Here is a 17,554-nt window from a genome sequence, read left to right as displayed (position 1 = left end):
TGCGACAGGTGAGCCTGCTTGGTCCTTACAATCTCACTTGCTTTGTCATTCAATGTTACATTTCTGTATGGGTCATTCATCAGAGGTCCTGGAGCTCACACCAGCACTGCTCTGTCCTGCTGTGGACTCTCCTGTGCCACTCTCTCCAGCAAGTTTAGTTGTGAGATCCTGGCCTGTTGTGTCTCTGGCATTCTTTTCCTTATTACAAAATGATTCATTTTAAATTTTACAGTCTTGTTGCTTGTCTGCTGCTGACAAAAGGGAGGAATCACAATCGCAGCCAGAGCACGTGATGTCAGTCTTCGAGGCACCTGACCTGCTCTCTGCCTCGCTTCAGGCAGGAAGACTGTATTGAATTTTTAAAAATCTTCACATGAGACAGCTCGCTGTCTTCAGGAGGAGGCGGTGTTTCGCGCTGGACTCCAGGCATGTGCACTGATGAGCGGGCACGAATGCGCAGCGCGCCCACATTCTGAAAGCCGGTCGCGGCTGGCATTTTTAAACGCCAGCTGCTGCGGCCATGATCGGGAATGCCGCGATGGATGTCTCGGCGACCTTCCCGACACCAGCCCGCAACCCACCGGCGGTGTCGTGACCCCGACGTTGAAAATAACTGGTGTAGAGGGAGCTTTATTCTGGATCTAACCCCATGCTGTACCTGTCCTGGGAGAGTTTAATAGGGACAGTGCAGAGGGAGCTTTATTCTGGATCTAACTCCATGCTGTACCTGTCCTGGGAGCGTTTAATAGGGACAGTGCAGAGGGGGCTTTACTCTGAGTCTAAGATTGTGCTGTACCTATCCTGGGAGTGTTTGATGGGGACAGTATAGAGGGAGCTTTAGTCTGTATCTAACCCCGTGCTGTACCTGTCTGGGAGTGTTTGATGGAGACAGTGTAGAGGGAGCTTTACTCTGTATCTAACCCGTGCTGTACCTGTCTGGGAGTGTTTGATGGGGACAGTGTAGAGGGGGCTTTACTCTGTATTTAACCTTGTTGCGTAGCTGCCCTGGGAGTGTTTGAGGAGGACAGTGTATTGGGTTTTTGCTCTGTATCTAACTCTGTGCCTGGGATTGATTGATGGGCACAGCGTAGAGAGATCCGTATCTGTATCTAACCCAATGGTGATCTGTTTTGGAAGTGCTTGATGGGGACAGTGTAGAGGGAGCATTACTCTGTATCTAACTCATGCTGTACATGTCCTGAGAGTGTTTGGTGATGGTAGTGTGGAGGGAGATTTATTCTGTATCTAACTTTGTGCTGTTCCTGTGCTGGGAATGTTTGATTGGGACAGTGTAGAGGGAGCTTTATTCTGTATCTAACCCCGTGCTGTACCTATCCTGGGAGTATTTGAAGGGGATCGTGTAGAGGGAGATTTACTCTGTATATAACTCCGTGTTGTACCTGACCTGGGAGTGTTTGATGGAGACAGTGTAGAGGGAAATGTATTCTGTGTGAAATTCTGATGTGAAAGGAAGGGCCAAGTTGACAAAATAAATGTCCGAAATATTGAAATTCAGGTAGCTGGTTGAGAATCAATTGATTTAATGGAGAGTTAGAAGATAGACAATTTAATATACTTCTCGAGTCACAGTCGAGGTGAACCATAAAATGTTTCTCTTAATTCTCATCAGGTTCCTCTTGCAGTATTGTTCCCGCTTCTTCAGCCTCAGTCTAGAAAAAAATCATATCATTAGGTGAGTTCTTCTGTTATATCACCAAAATCAAAGTCAGCCTCATGATTTATTAGCAGCTGTCCTTTAGTTGTTTAACTCCCATCATGTTGGGCAAATTTATACGGAGTTGTTAATTCCTGTTGGAGGACAGAAGTTTGGGACGGTTGAGGCAGTCAAATACCACTGTGGACAAAGGATGAGGAGAATATTAAGCATTCAATGAGAGGACCGATCAATGAGGAGATGTGGTAAACCACGTTATTGTATTATATACATTGCACTGTATCGTACATGCCTGGGATTGTCCAGGTTGGCTCCGCCTGTGGCTCCTCCCCTCAGGCTTCTGTATAAAAGTGGCAAGTCTCCACCTCCGGACCCAGTTCGGGTCCAGAGGCTGGAGGCTGCTGTTTAGTGTATTAAGCCTCAGTTACGTTTATCACTCGTCGTCTATTATTGATGGTGTATCAATTTAATACACTAAACTTCTAAAGATGGACTCTTCACTCAAGATGAACTCCTCACTCAAGTCTGATTGCTTGTAACTGGACTCACAAGCAGCCGACGCTACAGAGAGTTTTGAACACTGGCTAAGCTGCTTTGAGGCGTACCTCGCATCCTTCACCGAAGACGTTACAGACCTCCAGAAGAAGCAGGTCCTCCATGCACGGGTGAGCCCAAGAGTCTTTAACCTCATCAGGGATGCCCCCTCATACGCGGAGGAAATAACGCTGCTAAAAGGACATTACGTGAAATCCGTTAACCAGGTATATGCTAGGCACCTCCTCGCCACAAGACGCCAACGCCCTGGGGAATCACCCGCGGAATTCCTGTGTGCCTTGTGCATCCTCTACCGGAACTGTGACTACCGGGCGATATCGGCTATCCAGCACACAGAGCTGCTGATCTGGGATGCCTATGTCGTGGGCATGATCTCTAACTATATCCGCCAGCGTTTATTAGAAGGGGGGAACACTAGGCCTCCCCGAGACAGTCCAGCTCTCCAACTCACTGGAAGTAGCCTCCCAGAACATGGGGGCCTACACCCTCGTGAGCCTCATGGGCGAAGCCATCAACCGACCCGGGTGCGACACAAGCGGCCCGCCAACGCCGGAGGCGGAGTGCTACTTCTGCGGCCAGTGTAATCACCCCCGACAACATTGCCAGGCACGGAACGCAACTTGTAACGGCTGTGGGAAGAAGGGCCACTTCGCAAAAGCCTGCCAGGCCCGACCCCCCCACCACTAAATCTTCTAGTCCCAGCAGCGCTGCCAGCTGCCTGGCGGGACCACCCCCAGCTGCCGCGCCACCCGCCACGTGCGACCCATGGGCGCCGCCATCTTTAATTTCGGCCGACACGTGCGACCCACGGGGGCCGCCATCTTGGACGACATCTTGCACCTCAACCGCCACGTGCGACTCATGGGGGCCGCCATCTTGGGACCACTCCGCAGCCTCCCGGGTGCCCTGCTCACCCGACCGTATGCTCGCCGCTGCTACCTCTGACCGGCCTACCGACCGCCTTCCGACACTCGCCTCCATCACACTCGACCAGTCCTGGCCACACCACCTCGTGAAGTCCAGGATCATCGTCCGGATCAACAGGCACAAGACGGCCTGCCTTTTCAACTCCAGGAGCATAGACAGCTTCATACACCCAGATACGATAAGGCGTTGCTCCCTCCCCATCCTACCCGCGACCCAGAAAATCTCCCTGGCTTCCGGATCCCACGCTGTAGAAATCCGGGGGTACTGTGTCGCGACCCTCACTGTGCAAGGCGTAGAGTACACCAACTTTAGGCTCTACCTCCTCCCCCATCTCTGCGCTGCCCTATTACTGGGGCTCGAATTCCAGTGCCATCTCCAGAGCCTTACCTTAAAGTTCAACGGACCCCTGCCCCCCCTCACCGTCTGTAGCCTCGCGACCCTTCAGGTCGCCCCACCCTCCCTCTTCGCAAACCTCACCCCGGACTGTAAGACCGTCGCTATCAGGAGCAGACGCTACAGTGCCCAGGACAGGGCCTTCATCAGGTCGGAGGTCCAGTGACTCCTGTGAGAGGGGATCATTGAGGCTAGTAACAGTCCCTGGAGAGCCCAAGTGGTGGTCGTCAAGACTGGGGAGAAGCACCGGATGATCATCGATTATAGCCAGACCATCAACCGGTACACGCAGCTTGATGCGTACCCCCTCCCCCGCATATCTGACGGTCAATCAGATTGCGCAGTATCGAGTCTTTTCTACAGTCAACTTGAAGTCTGCATACCACCAGCTCCTTATCCGCCCGGAGGACCGCCAATACACTGCCTTTGAGGCAGACGGCCACCTCTATCACTTCCTCAGGGTTCCCTTCGGCGTCACCAACGGGGTCTCGGTCTTCCAAAGGGAAATGGACCGAATGGTTGACAAGTACGGGCTGCGGGCCACATTTCCGTACCTAGACAATGTCACCATCTGCGGCCAGCAGGACCATGACGAGAATGTCCGGCACTTCCTCCACACCGCAAAACTCCTGAACCTAACTTATAATAGAGAGAAATGCGTCTTTCGCACAACCCGCCTGGCCATCCTCGGCTACGTTGTGGAACACGGAGTCCTAGAGCCCGACCCCCTCCTGGAATTCTCCCTCACCCACTGCCCCAAGGCCCTGAAGAGATGCCTGGGGTTCTTCTCTTACTATGCCCAGTGGGTCCCCAACTACGCAGACAAGGCCCGTCTACTGATCAAGTCCACCACTTTTCCCCTGACGACTGAGGCCCGACTGGCCTTCGATCGCATCAAAGCAGACATCGCCAAAGCCGTGATGCACGCTGTGGACGAGTCCATCCCATTCCAAGTGGAGAGCGATGCGTCGGACTTTGCTCTGGCCGCTACCCTCAACCAGGCGGGCAGGCCCATGGCTTTTTCCTCCCGTACCCTCCATGCCTCCGAAATTCAACACTCCTCCGTCGAAAAGGAGGCCCAAGCCATAGTAGAAGCTGTGAGACATTGGAGGCATTACCTGGCTGGCAGGCGATTCACTCTCCTCACTGACCAAATGTCGGTTGCCTTCATGTTCAATAACACACAGCGGGGCAAGATTAAAAATGACAAGATTCTGAGGTGGAGGATTGAGCTCTCCACCTCCAGCTATGATATCTTGTATCGACCCGGGAAGCTCAATGAGCCCCCAGATGCCCTCTCCCGCGGTACATGTGCCAGCGCACAAGTAGACCGACTCCGGGCCCTCCACAACGACCTCTGTCACCCGGGGGTCACCTGCATTTTCCACTTTATCAAGGCTCGCAACCTGCCCTATTCCATCGAGGAGGTCAGGTCCGTGACCAGGGACTGCCAGGTCTGCGCGGAGTGCAAACTACACTTCTATCGGCCAGACAGAACACATCTGGTAAAGGCCTCCCGCCCTTTTGAGCGCCTCAACATGGGCTTCAAAGGGCCCCTCCCCTCCACTGAACATAACGTGTACTTCCTCAACATCGTTGATGAGTACTCCAGATTCCCCTTCGCCATCCTCTGCTCTGACATGACCTCTGCCTCCGTTATCAAGGCCCTGCACAGACATTTCACCCTGTTCGGGTTCCCCGCCTATATCCACAGCGATCGGGGCTCCTCATTTATGAGCGACGAGTTGCGTCAGTTCCAGCTCAGCAAAGGCATCGCCTCCAGCAGAACGACCAGCTATAACTCCCGGGGAAACAGAGAGGGAGAACGCGACGGTCTGGAAGGCCGTCCTTCTGGCCCTATGGTCGAAAAGTCTCCCAGTCTCTTGCTGGCAGGATGTCCTCCCTGATGCGCTTCACTCCATCCGGTCGCTCCTATGTACAGCTACTAACGAGACTCCTCATGAACGTATGTTTGCCTTCCCCAGGAAGTCCATCTCCGGGGTCTCGCTTCCGGCCTAGCTGACAGTCCCAGGGCCCGTCCTTCTCCGGCAGCATGCAAGGAGCCATAAAACCGCCCCCCTCGTCGAGAAGGTCCAGCTGCTCCAAGCGAACCACCAATAGGCCTACGTGGCATGCTAGGACGGGCGGCAGGACACGGTCTTCCTTTGGGACTTGGCTCCTGCAGGCTCCCCGGAGACCATTACTACCACGCCCCACCCTACACCATCTTCCCTCACCTCCGCCCACCTCCCTCACGAACTGACACCCGCAGGCCCACCAGCGACAAGCACAACCACCCCCGTCTGTACACCGCCCCCCCCTTTCGCCGACTCAACATCTGGGTGAAGAAGACGATGACAACATGCTCCCGGACGCGCAGGTCTTGACACCGGTGCCCACATCACAGCCGGGACTGAGGCAATCACGGCGGAAGGTCAAGGCCCCTGACAGACTTGACCTTTAAGACCATCTCATCCCCGCCGGACTCTTTTTTAAACAGCGGGTGAATGTGGTAAACCATATAATTGGCTTATATGCATGGTCCTATATTGTACCTGCCTGGGCTTGTCCAGGCTGCCTCCGCCTATGGCTCCTCCCCTCAGGCTTCTGTATTAAAGTGGCAAGTCTCCACCTCCGGACCAAGATCGGATCCAGAGGCAGGAGGCTTGCTGTTTAGTGTATTGAAGCCTCAGTTACGTTTATCCCTCGTCGCCGATTACTGATGGTGTATCAGGAGAATCAATCAATCAGTGAGGGGAGGATAAATCAGTGACGGGAGGATCAATCAGTGAGGTGAGGATCAATCAATCAGTGAGGGGAGGATCAATCAATCAGTGAGGGGAGGATCAATCAATCAGTGAAGGGAGGATCAATCAATCAGTGAGAGAAGGACCAATCAATCAGTGAGGGGAGGATCAATCAATCAGTGAGGGGAGCATCCATCATTCAGTGAGAGAAGGATCAATCAATCAATCAGTGAGGGGAGCATCCATCATTCAGTGAGAGAAGGATCAATCAATCAATCAGTGAGGGGAGGATCAATCAATCAGTGAGAGAAGGATCAATCAATCAGTGAGGGGAGGATCAATCAATCAGTGAGGGGAGGATCAATCAGTGAGGGGAGGATCAATCAGTGAGGGGAGGATCAATCAGTGAGGGGAGGATCAATCAGTGAGTGGAGGATCAATCAGTGAGGGGAGGATCAATCAATCAGTGAGGGGAGGATCAATCAATCAGTGAGGGGAGGATCAAACAATCAGTGAGGGGAGGATCAATCAGTGAGGGGACGATCAATCAATCAGTGAGAGGAGGATCAATCAATCAGTGAGTGGAGGATCAATCAGTGAGGGGAGGATCAATCAGTGAGGGGAGGATCAATCAGTGAGGGGAGGATCAATCAGTGAGGGGAGGATCAATCAGTGAGGGGAGGATCAATTAGTGAGGGGAGGATCAATTAGTGAGGGGAGGATCAATCAATCAGTGAGGGGAGGATGAATAAGTGAGGGGAGGATCAATCAGTGAGGGGAGGACCAATCAGTGAGGGGGGGATCAATCAGTGAGGGGAGGATCAATCCGTGAGGGGAGGATCAATCAGTGAGGGGAGGATCAATCAGTGAGGGGAGGATCAATCAATCAGTGAGGGGAGGATCAATCAATCAGTGAGGGGAGGATCAATCAGTGAGGGGGGGATCAATCAGTGAGGGGAGGATCAATCAATCAGTGAGGGGAGGATCAATCCGTGAGGGGAGGAACAATCAGTGAGGGGAGGATCAATCAGTGAGGGGAGGACCAATCAGTGAGGGGGGGATCAATCAATCGGTGAGGGGAGGATCAAACATTGAGGGGAGGATCAATCAGTGAGGGGAGGATCAATCAATCAGTGAGGGGAGGATCAATCAGTGAGGGGAGGATCAATCAGTGAGGGGAGGATCAATCAATCAGTGAGGGGAGGATCAATCAATCAGTGAGGGAAGGATCAATCAGTGAGGGGAGGATCAATCAGTGAGGGGAGGATCAATCAGTGAGGGGAGGATCAATCAGTGAGGGGAGGATCAATCAGTGAGGGGAGGATCAATCAGTGAGGGGAGGATCTATCAGTGAGGGGAGGATCAATCAGTGAGGGGGGGATCAATCAATCGGTGAGGGGAGGATCAATCAGTGAGGGGGGGATCAATCAATCGGTGAGGGGAGGATCAGTCAGTGAGGGGAGGATCAATCAGTGGGGGGAGGATCAATCAATCAGTGAGGGGAGGATCAATCAGTGAGGGGAGGATCAATCAGCGAGGGGAGGATCAACCAGTGAGGGGAGGATCAATCAGTGAGGGGACGATCAATCAATCAGTGAGGGGAGGATCAATCAATCAGTGAGGGAAGGATCAATCAATCAGTGAGGGGAGGATCAATCGGTGAGGGGAGGATCAATCAGTGAGGGGAGGATCAATCAGTGAGGGGCGGATCAATAAATCGGTGAGGGAGGATCAATCAGTGAGGGGAGGATCAATCAATCAGTGAGGGGAGGATCAATCAATCAGTGGGGGAGGATCAATCAGTGAGGGGAGGATCAATCAGTGGGGGGAGGATCAATTAGTGGGGGGAGGACAAATCAATCAGTGAGGGGAGGATCAATCAGTGAGGGGGGGATCAATCAGTGAGGGGAGGATCAATCCGTGAGGGGAGGATCAATCAATCAGTGAGGGGAGGATCAATCAATCAGTGAGGGGAGGATCAATCAATCCGTGAGGGGAGGATCAATCAATCAGTGAGGGGAGGATCAATCAATCCGTGAGGGGAGGATCAATCAGTGAGGGGAGGATCAATCAGTGAGGGGAGGATCAATCAATCAGTGAGGGGAGGATCAATCCGTGAGGGGAGGAACAATCAGTGAGGGGAGGATCAATCAGTGAGGGGAGGATCAATCAGTGAGGGGGGGATCAATCAATCGGTGAGGGGAGGATCAGTCAGTGAGGGGAGGATCAATCAGTGGGGGGAGGATCAATCAGTGGGGGGAGGATCAATCAATCAGTGAGGGGAGGATCAATCAGTGAGGGGAGGATCAACCAGGGAGGGGAGGATCAATCAGTGAGGGGACGATCAATCAATCAGTGAGGGGAGGATCAATCAATCAGTGAGGGAAGGATCAATCAATCAGTGAGGGGAGGATCAATCGGTGAGGGGAGGATCAATCAGTGAGGGGAGGATCAATCAGTGAGGAGAGAATCAGTGAGGGGTGGATCAATAAATTGGTGAGGGCAGGATCAATCAATCAGTGAGGGGAGGATCAATCAATCAGTGAGGGGGGATCAATAAATCAGTGCGGGGAGGATCAATCAGTGAGGGGAGGATCAATCAGTGGGGGGAGGATCAATCAGTGGGGGGAGGACAAATCAATCAGTGAGGGGAGGATCAATCAGCGAGGGGAGGATCAATCAGCGAGGGGAGGATCAATCAGTGAGGGGACGATCAATCAATCAGTGAGGGGAGGGTCAATCAATCAGTGAGGGAAGGATCAATCAATCAGTGAGGGGAGGATCAATCGGTGAGGGGAGGATCAATCAGTGAGGGGAGGATCAATCAGTGAGGGGGGATCAATCAGTGAGGGGAGGATCAATCAGTGAGGGGAGGATCAATCGGTGAGGGGAGGATCAATCAGTGAGGGGAGGATCAATCAGTGAGGGGGGATCAATCAGTGAGGGGGGATCAATCAGTGAGGGGAGGATCAATTAGTGAGGGGAGGATCAATCAGTGAGGGGAGGATCAATCAGTGAGGAGAGAATCAATCAGTGAGGGGAGGATCAATAAATCGGTGAGGGCAGGATCAATCAATCAGTGAGGGGAGGATCAATCAATCAGTGGGGGAGGATCAATCAATCAGTGAGGGGAGGATCAATCAGTGAGGGGAGGATCAATCAGTGAGGGGAGGATCAATCAGTGAGGGGAGGATCAATTAGTGAGGGGAGGATCAATTAGTGAGGGGGGGATCAATCAGTGAGGGGAGGATCAATCAGTGAGGGGAGGATCTATCAGTGAGGGGAGGATCAATGAATCAGCGAGGGGAGGATCATAGAACATAGAAAATACAGCACAGAACAGGCCCTTCGGCCCACGATGTTGTGCCGAACCTTTGTCCTAGATTAATCATAGATTATCATTGAATTTACAGTGCAGAAGGAGGCCATTCGACCCTTTGAGTCTGCACCGGCTCTTGGAAAGAGCACCATACCCAAACTCAACACCTCCACCCAACACCAAGGGCAATTTGGACATTAAGGGCAATTTATCATTGGCCAATTCACCTAACCTGCACATCTTTGGACTGTGGGAGGAAACCGGAGCACCCGGAGGAAACCCACGCAGACACGGGGAGGACGGGCAGACTCCGCACAGACAATGACCCAAGCCGGAATCGAACCTGGGACCATGGAGCTGTGAAGCAATTGCGCTATCCACAATGCTACCGTGCTGCCCTTAAGAACAAATAAATCTACACTATATCATTTTACCGTAATCCATGTACCTATCCAATAGCTGCTTGAAGGTCCCTAATGTTTCCGACTCAACTACTTCCACAGGCAGTGCATTCCATGCCCCCACTACTCTCTGGGTAAAGAACCTACCTCTGATATCCCTCCTATATCTTCCACCTTTCACCTTAAATTTATGTCCCCTTGTAATGGTGTGTTCCACCCGGGGAAAAAGTCTCTGACTGTCTACTCTATCTATTGCCCTGATCATCTTATAAACCTCTATCAAGTCGCCCTTCATCCTTCTCCGCTCTAATGAGAAAAGGCCCAGCACCTTCAACCTTTCCTCGTAAGACCTACTCTCCATTCCAGGCAACATCCTGGTAAATCTTCTTTGCACCTTTTCCAGAGCTTCCACATCCTTCCTAAAATGAGGTGACCAGAACTGTACACAGTACTCCAAATGTGGCCTTACCAAAGTTTTGTACAGCTGCATCATCACCTCACGGCTCTTAAATTCAATCCCTCTGTTAATGAACGCGAGCACACCATAGGCCTTCTTCACAGCTCTATCCACTTGAGTGGCAACTTTCAAAGATGTATGAACATAGACCCCAAGATCTCTCTGCTCCTCCACATTGCCAAGAACTCTACCGTTAACCCTATATTCCGCATTCATATTTGTCCTTCCAAAATGGACAACCTCACACTTTTCAGGGTTAAACTCCATCTGCCACTTCTCAACCCAGCTCTGCATCCTATCTATGTCTCTTTGCAGCCGACAACAGCCCTCCTTACTATCCACAACTCCACCAATCTTCGTATCGTCTGCAAATTTACTGACCCACCCTTCAACTCCCTCATCCAAGTCATTAATGAAAATCACAAACAGCAGAGGACCCAGAGCTGATCCCTGCGGTACGCCACTGGTAACTGGGATCCAGGCTGAATATTTGCCATCCACCACCACTCTCTGACTTCTATCGGTTAGCCAGTTCGTTATCCAACTGGCCAAATTTCCCACTATCCCATGCCTCCTTACTTTCTGCATAAGCCTACCATGGGGAACTTTATCAAATGCCTTACTAAAATCCATGTACACTACATCCACTGCTTTACCTTCATCCACATGCTTGGTCACCTCCTCAAAGAATTCAATAAGATTTGTAAGGCAAGACCTACCCCTCACAAATCCGTGCTGACTATCCCTAATCAAGCAGTGTCTTTCCAGATGCTCAGAAATCCTACCCTTCAGTACCCTTTCCATTACTTTGCCTACCACCGAAGTAAGACTAACTGGCCTGTAATTCCCAGGGTTATCCCTAGTTCCTTTTTTGAACAGGGGCATGACATTCGCCACTCTCCAATCCCCTGGTACCACCCCTGTTGACAGTGAGGACGAAAAGATCATTGCCAACGGCTCTGCAATTTCATCTCTTGCTTCCCATAGAATCCTTGGATATATCCCGTCAGGCCCGGGGGACTTGTCTATCCTCAAGTTTTTCAAAATGCCCAACACATCTTCCTTCCTGACAAGTATTTCCTCGAGCTTACCAATCTGTTTCACACTGTCCTCTCCAACAATATCGCCCCTCTCATTTGTAAATACAGAAGAAAAGTACTCGTTCAAGACCTCTCTTATCTCTTCAGACTCAATACACAATCGCCCGCTACTGTCCTTGATCGGACCTACCCTCGCTCTAGTCATTCTCATATTTCTCACATATGTGTAAAAGGCCTTGGGGTTTTCCTTGATCCTACCCGCCAAAGATTGTTCATGCCCTCTCTCAGCTCTCCTAATCCCTTTCTTCAGCTCCCTCCTGGCTATCTTGTATCCCTCCAGCGCCCTGTCTGAACCTTGTTTCCTCAGCCTTACATAAGTCACCTTTTTCCTCTTAACAAGACATCCAACCTCTCTTGTCAACCATGGTTCCCTCACTCGACCATCTCTTCCCTGCCTGACAGGGACATACATATCAAGGACACGTAGCACCTGTTCCTTGAACAAGTTCCACATTTCACTTGTGTCCTTCCCTGCCAGCCTATGTTCCCAACTTATGCACTTCAATTCTTGTCTGACAACATCGTATTTCCCCCTACCCCAATTGTAAACCTTGCCCTGTTGCACGTACCTATCCCTCTCCATTAATCAGGAGGATCAATCAGCGAGGGGAGGATCAATCTGTGAGGGGAGGATAAATCAGTGAGGGGAGGATCAATCCGTGAGGGGAGGATCAATCAGTGAGGGCAGGATCAATCAATCAGTGAGGGGAGGATCAATCAATCAGTGAGGGGAGGATCAATCAATCAGTGAGGGGAGGATCAATCAGTGAGGGGAGGATCAATCCGTGAGGGGAGGATCAATCAGTGAGGGGAGGATCAATCAGTGAGGGGAGGATCAATCAGTGAGGGGAAGACGAATCAGTGAGGGGAGGATCAATCAATCAGTGAGGGGAGGATCAATCAATAAGTGAGGGGAGGATCAATCAATAAGTGAGGGGAGGATCAATCAATAAGTGAGGGGAGGCTCAATCAGTGAGGGGAGGATCAATCAGTGAGGGGAGGATCAATCAGTGAGGGGAGGATCAATCAGTGAGGGGGGATCAATCAATCGGTGAGGGGAGGATCAATCAGTGAGGGGAGGATCAATCAGTGAGGGGAGGATCAATCAGTGAGGGGAGGATCAATCAGTGAGGGGAGGATCAATCAGTGAGGGGAGGATCAATCAGTGAGGGGAGGATCAATCAATCGGTGAGGGGAGGATCAATCAGCGAGGGGAGGATCAATCAGTGAGGGGAGGATCAATCAGTGAGGGGAGGATCAATCAAACAGTGAGGGGAGGATCAATCAGTGAGGGGAGGATCAATCAATCGGTGAGGGGAGGATCAATCAGCGAGGGGAGGATCAATCAATCAGTGAGGGGAGGATCAATCAATCAGTGAGGGGAGGATCAATCAAACAGTGAGGGGAGGATCAATCAGCGAGGGGAGGATCAATCAGTGAGGGGAGGATCAATCAGCGAGGGGAGGATCAATCAGTGAGGGGAGGATCAATCAAACAGTGAGGGGAGGATCAATCAGCGAGGGGAGGATCAATCAGTGAGGGGAGATCAATCAGTGAGGGGAGGATCAATCTTTGTGGGGAGGATCAATCAGTGAGGGTAGGATCAATCAGTGAGGGGAGGATCAATCAGTGAGGGGAGGATCAATCAGTGAGGGGAGGATCAATCAATCGGTGAGGGGAGGATCAATCAGTGAGGCGAGGATGAATCAGTGAGGGGAGGATCAATCAGTGAGGGGAGGATCAATCAATCAATGAGGGGAGGACCAATCAGTGAGGGGAGGATGAATCATTGAGGGGAGGATCAATCAGTGAGGGGAGGATCAATCTGTGTGGGGAGGATCAATCAGTGAGGGGAGGATCAATCAGTGAGGGGAGGATCAATCTGTGTGGGGAGGATCAATCAGTGAGGGGAGGATCAATCAGTGAGGGGAGGATCAATCAATCGGTGAGGGGAGGATCAATCAGTGAGGGGAGGATCAATCAGTGAGGGGAGGATCAATCAATCGGTGAGGGGAGGATCAATCAGTGAGGGGAGGATCAATCAGTGAGGGGAGGACCAATCAATCCGTGAGGGGAGGATCAATCCGTGAGGGGAGGATCAATCCGTGAGGGGAGGATCAATCCGTGAGGGGAGGATCAGTCAATGAGAGGAGGATCAGTCAATGAGAGGAGGATCAATCAATCAGTGAGGGGAGGATCAATCAATCAGTGAGGGGAGGATCAATCAGCGAGGGGAGGATCAATCAGTGAGGGGAGGATCAATCAATCAGTGAGGGGAGGATCAATCAATCAGTGAGGGGAGGATCAATCAATCAGTGAGGGGAGGTTCAATCAGTGAGGGGAGGATCAATCAGTGAGGGGAGGATCAATCAGTGAGGGGAGCATCAATCAGTGAGGGGATGATCAATCAATCAGTGAGGGGAGGATCAATCAATCAGTGAGGGGAGGTTCAATCAGTGAGGGGAGGATCAATCAGTGAGGGGAGGATCAATCAGTGAGGGGAGGATCAATCAGAGAGGGGAGGATCAATCAGTGAGGGGAGGATCAATCAGTGAGGGGAGCATCAATCAGTGAGGGAAGGATCAATCAGTGAGGGGAGCATCAATCAGTGAGGGGAGGATCAATCAGTGAGGGGAGGATCAGTCAGTGAGGAGGGATCAATCAATCAGTGACGGGAAGATCAATCAATCAGTGGAGGGGAGGATCAATCAGTGAGGGGAGGGTCAGTCAGTGAGGAGGGATCAATGAATCAGTGAGGGGAGGATCAATCAATCAGTGAGGGGAGGATCAATCAGTGAGGGGAGGATCAATCCGTGAGGGGAGGATCAATCCGTGAGGGGAGGATCAATCCGTGAGGGGAGGATCAATCAGTGAGGGGAGGATCAATCTGTGAGGGGAGGATCAATCCGTGAGGGGAGGATCAATCAGTGAGGGGAGGATCAATCAGTGAGGGGAGGATCAATCCGTGAGGGGAGGATCAATCCGTGAGGGGAGGATCAATCCGTGAGGGAAGGATCAATCCGTGAGGGGAGGATCAATCCGAGAGGAGGGACCAATCAATCAGTGAGGGGAGGATCAATCCGTGAGGGGAGGATCAATCCGTGAGGGGAGGATCAATCCGAGAGGAGGGACCAATCAATCAGTGAGGGGAGGATCAATCAATAAGTGAGGGGAGGATCAATCAGTGAGGGGAGGATCAATCAGTGAGGGGAGCATCAATCAGTGAGGGAAGGATCAATCAGTGAGGGGAGCATCAATCAGTGAGGGGAGGATCAATCAGTGAGGGGAGGATCAGTCAGTGAGGAGGGATCAATCAATCAGTGACGGGAAGATCAATCAATCAGTGGAGGGGAGGATCAATCAGTGAGGGGAGGGTCAGTCAGTGAGGAGGGATCAATGAATCAGTGAGGGGAGGATCAATCAATCAGTGAGGGGAGGATCAATCAGTGAGGGGAGGATCAATCCGTGAGGGGAGGATCAATCCGTGAGGGGAGGATCAATCCGTGAGGGGAGGATCAATCAGTGAGGGGAGGATCAATCTGTGAGGGGAGCATCAATCCGTGAGGGGAGGATCAATCAGTGAGGGGAGGATCAATCAGTGAGGGGAGGATCAATCCGTGAGGGGAGGATCAATCCGTGAGGGGAGGATCAATCCGTGAGGGAAGGATCAATCCGTGAGGGGAGGATCAATCCGAGAGGAGGGACCAATCAATCAGTGAGGGGAGGATCAATCCGTGAGGGGAGGATCAATCCGTGAGGGGAGGATCAATCCGAGAGGAGGGACCAATCAATCAGTGAGGGGAGGATCAATCAATAAGTGAGGGGTGGATCAATCAATCAGTGAGGGGAGGATCAATCAGTGAGGGGAGGATCAATAAGTGAGGGGAGGATCAATCCGTGAGGGGAGGATCAATCCGTGAGGGAAGGATCAATCCGTGAGGGGAGGATCAATCCGAGAGGAGGGACCAATCAATCAGTGAGGGGAGGATCAATCAATAAGTGAGGGGTGGATCAATAAGTGAGGGGAGGATCAATCAATCAGTGAGAGAAGGATCAATCAATCAGTGAGGGGAGGATCAATCAGTGAGGGGAGGATCAATAAGTGAGGGGAGGATCAATCAATCAGTGAGAGAAGGATCAATCAATCAGTGAGGGGAGGATCAATCAGTGAGGGGAGGATCAATCAGCGAGGGGAGGATCAATCAGTGAGGGATGGATCAATCAGTGAGGGGAGGATCAATCAGTGAGGGGAGGATCAATCAGCGAGGGGAGGATCAATCAGTGAGGGATGGATCAATCAGTGAGGGGAGGATCAATCAGTGAGGGGAGGATCAATCAGCGAGGGGAGGATCAATCAGTGAGGGGAGGATCAATCTTTGTGGGGAGGATCAATCAGTGAGGGATGGATCAATCAGCGAGGGGAGGATCAATCAGTGAGGGATGGATCAATCAGTGAGGGGAGGATCAATCAGTGAGGGGAGGATCAATCAGCGAGGGGAGGATCAATCAGTGAGGGATGGATCAATCAGTGAGGGGAGGATCAATCAGCGAGGGGAGGATCAATCTTTGTGGGGAGGATCAATCAGTGAGGGATGGATCAATCAGTGAGGGGAGGATCAATCAGTGAGGGGAGGATCAATCAGTGAGGGATGGATCAATCAGTGAGGGGAGGATCAATCAGTGAGGGGAGGATCAATCAGTGAGGGATGGATCAATCAGTGAGGGGAGGATCAATCAGTGAGGGGAGGATCAATCAGCGAGGGGAGGATCAATCTTTGTGGGGAGGATCAATCAGTGAGGGATGGATCAATCAGCGAGGGGAGGATCAATCAGTGAGGGGAGATCAATCAGTGAGGGATGGATCAATCAGCGAGGGGAGGATCAATCAGTGAGGGGAGATCAATCAGTGAGGGAAGGATCAATCTTTGTGGGGAGGATCAATCAGTGAGGGTAGGATCAATCAGTGAGGGGAGGATCAATCAGTGAGGGGAGGATCAATCAGTGAGGGGAGGATCAATCAGTGAGGGGAGGATCAATCAATCGGTGAGGGGAGGATCAATCAGTGAGGGGAGGATGAATCAGTGAGGGATGGATCAATCAGTGAGGGGAGGATCAATCAGTGAGGGGAGGATCAATCAGTGAGGGGAGGATCAATCAGTGAGGGGAGGATCAATCAGTGAGGGGAGGATCAATAAGTGAGGGGAGGATCAATCCGTAAGGGGAGGATCAATCCGTGAGGGAAGGATCAATCCGTGAGGGGAGGATCAATCCGAGAGGAGGGACCAATCAATCAGTGAGGGGAGGATCAATCAATAAGTGAGGGGTGGATCAATAAGTGAGGGGAGGATCAATCAATCAGTGAGAGAAGGATCAATCAATCAGTGAGGGGAGGATCAATCAGTGAGGGGAGGATCAATAAGTGAGGGGAGGATCAATCAATCAGTGAAAGAAGGATCAATCAATCAGTGAGGGGAGGATCAATCAGTGAGGGGAGGATCAATCAGTGAGGGGAGGATCAATCAGTGAGGGGAGGATCAATCAGTGAGGGGAGGATCAATCAGTGAGGGGAGGATCAATCAGTGAGGGGAGGATCAATCAGTGAGGGGGGATCAATCAATCGGTGAGGGGAGGATCAATCAGTGAGGGGAGGATCAATCAGTGAGGGGAGGATCAATCAGTGAGGGGAGGATCAATCAGTGAGGGAGGATCAATCAGTGAGGGGAGGATCAATCAATCGGTGAGGGGAGGATCAATCAGCGAGGGGAGGATCAATCAGTGAGGGGAGGATCAATCAAACAGTGAGGGGAGGATCAATCAGCGAGGGGAGGATCAATCAGTGAGGGGAGGATCAATCAGTGAGGGGAGGATCAATCAATCGGTGAGGGGAGGATCAATCAGTGAGGGGAGGATCAATCTTTGTGGGGAGGATCAATCAGTGAGGGTAGGATCAATCAGTGAGGGGAGGATCAATCAGTGAGGG

General features: G+C 51.6%; 1 protein-coding gene across 1 annotated transcript in view; it reads right to left on the bottom strand.

Moving 5' to 3' along the window:
• Positions 1-1,521: 1,521 nt before the first annotated feature.
• LOC140392393 (DPY30 domain-containing protein 1-like) overlaps positions 1,522-17,554 on the bottom strand; it is a 187,322-nt gene continuing 171,289 nt past the window's right edge. Inside the window, exon 6 of the mRNA XM_072477679.1 lies at positions 1,522-1,670. Within this exon, the coding sequence (XP_072333780.1) occupies positions 1,617-1,670 (54 nt within the window). The 3' untranslated portion in view covers positions 1,522-1,616. The remainder of the gene's footprint in view (positions 1,671-17,554) is intronic.

Source organism: Scyliorhinus torazame, chromosome 16 (assembly GCF_047496885.1).
Source record: "Scyliorhinus torazame isolate Kashiwa2021f chromosome 16, sScyTor2.1, whole genome shotgun sequence".
Lineage (NCBI taxonomy): Eukaryota > Metazoa > Chordata > Chondrichthyes > Carcharhiniformes > Scyliorhinidae > Scyliorhinus > Scyliorhinus torazame.
This window is presented reverse-complemented; position numbering and strand designations above follow the sequence as displayed.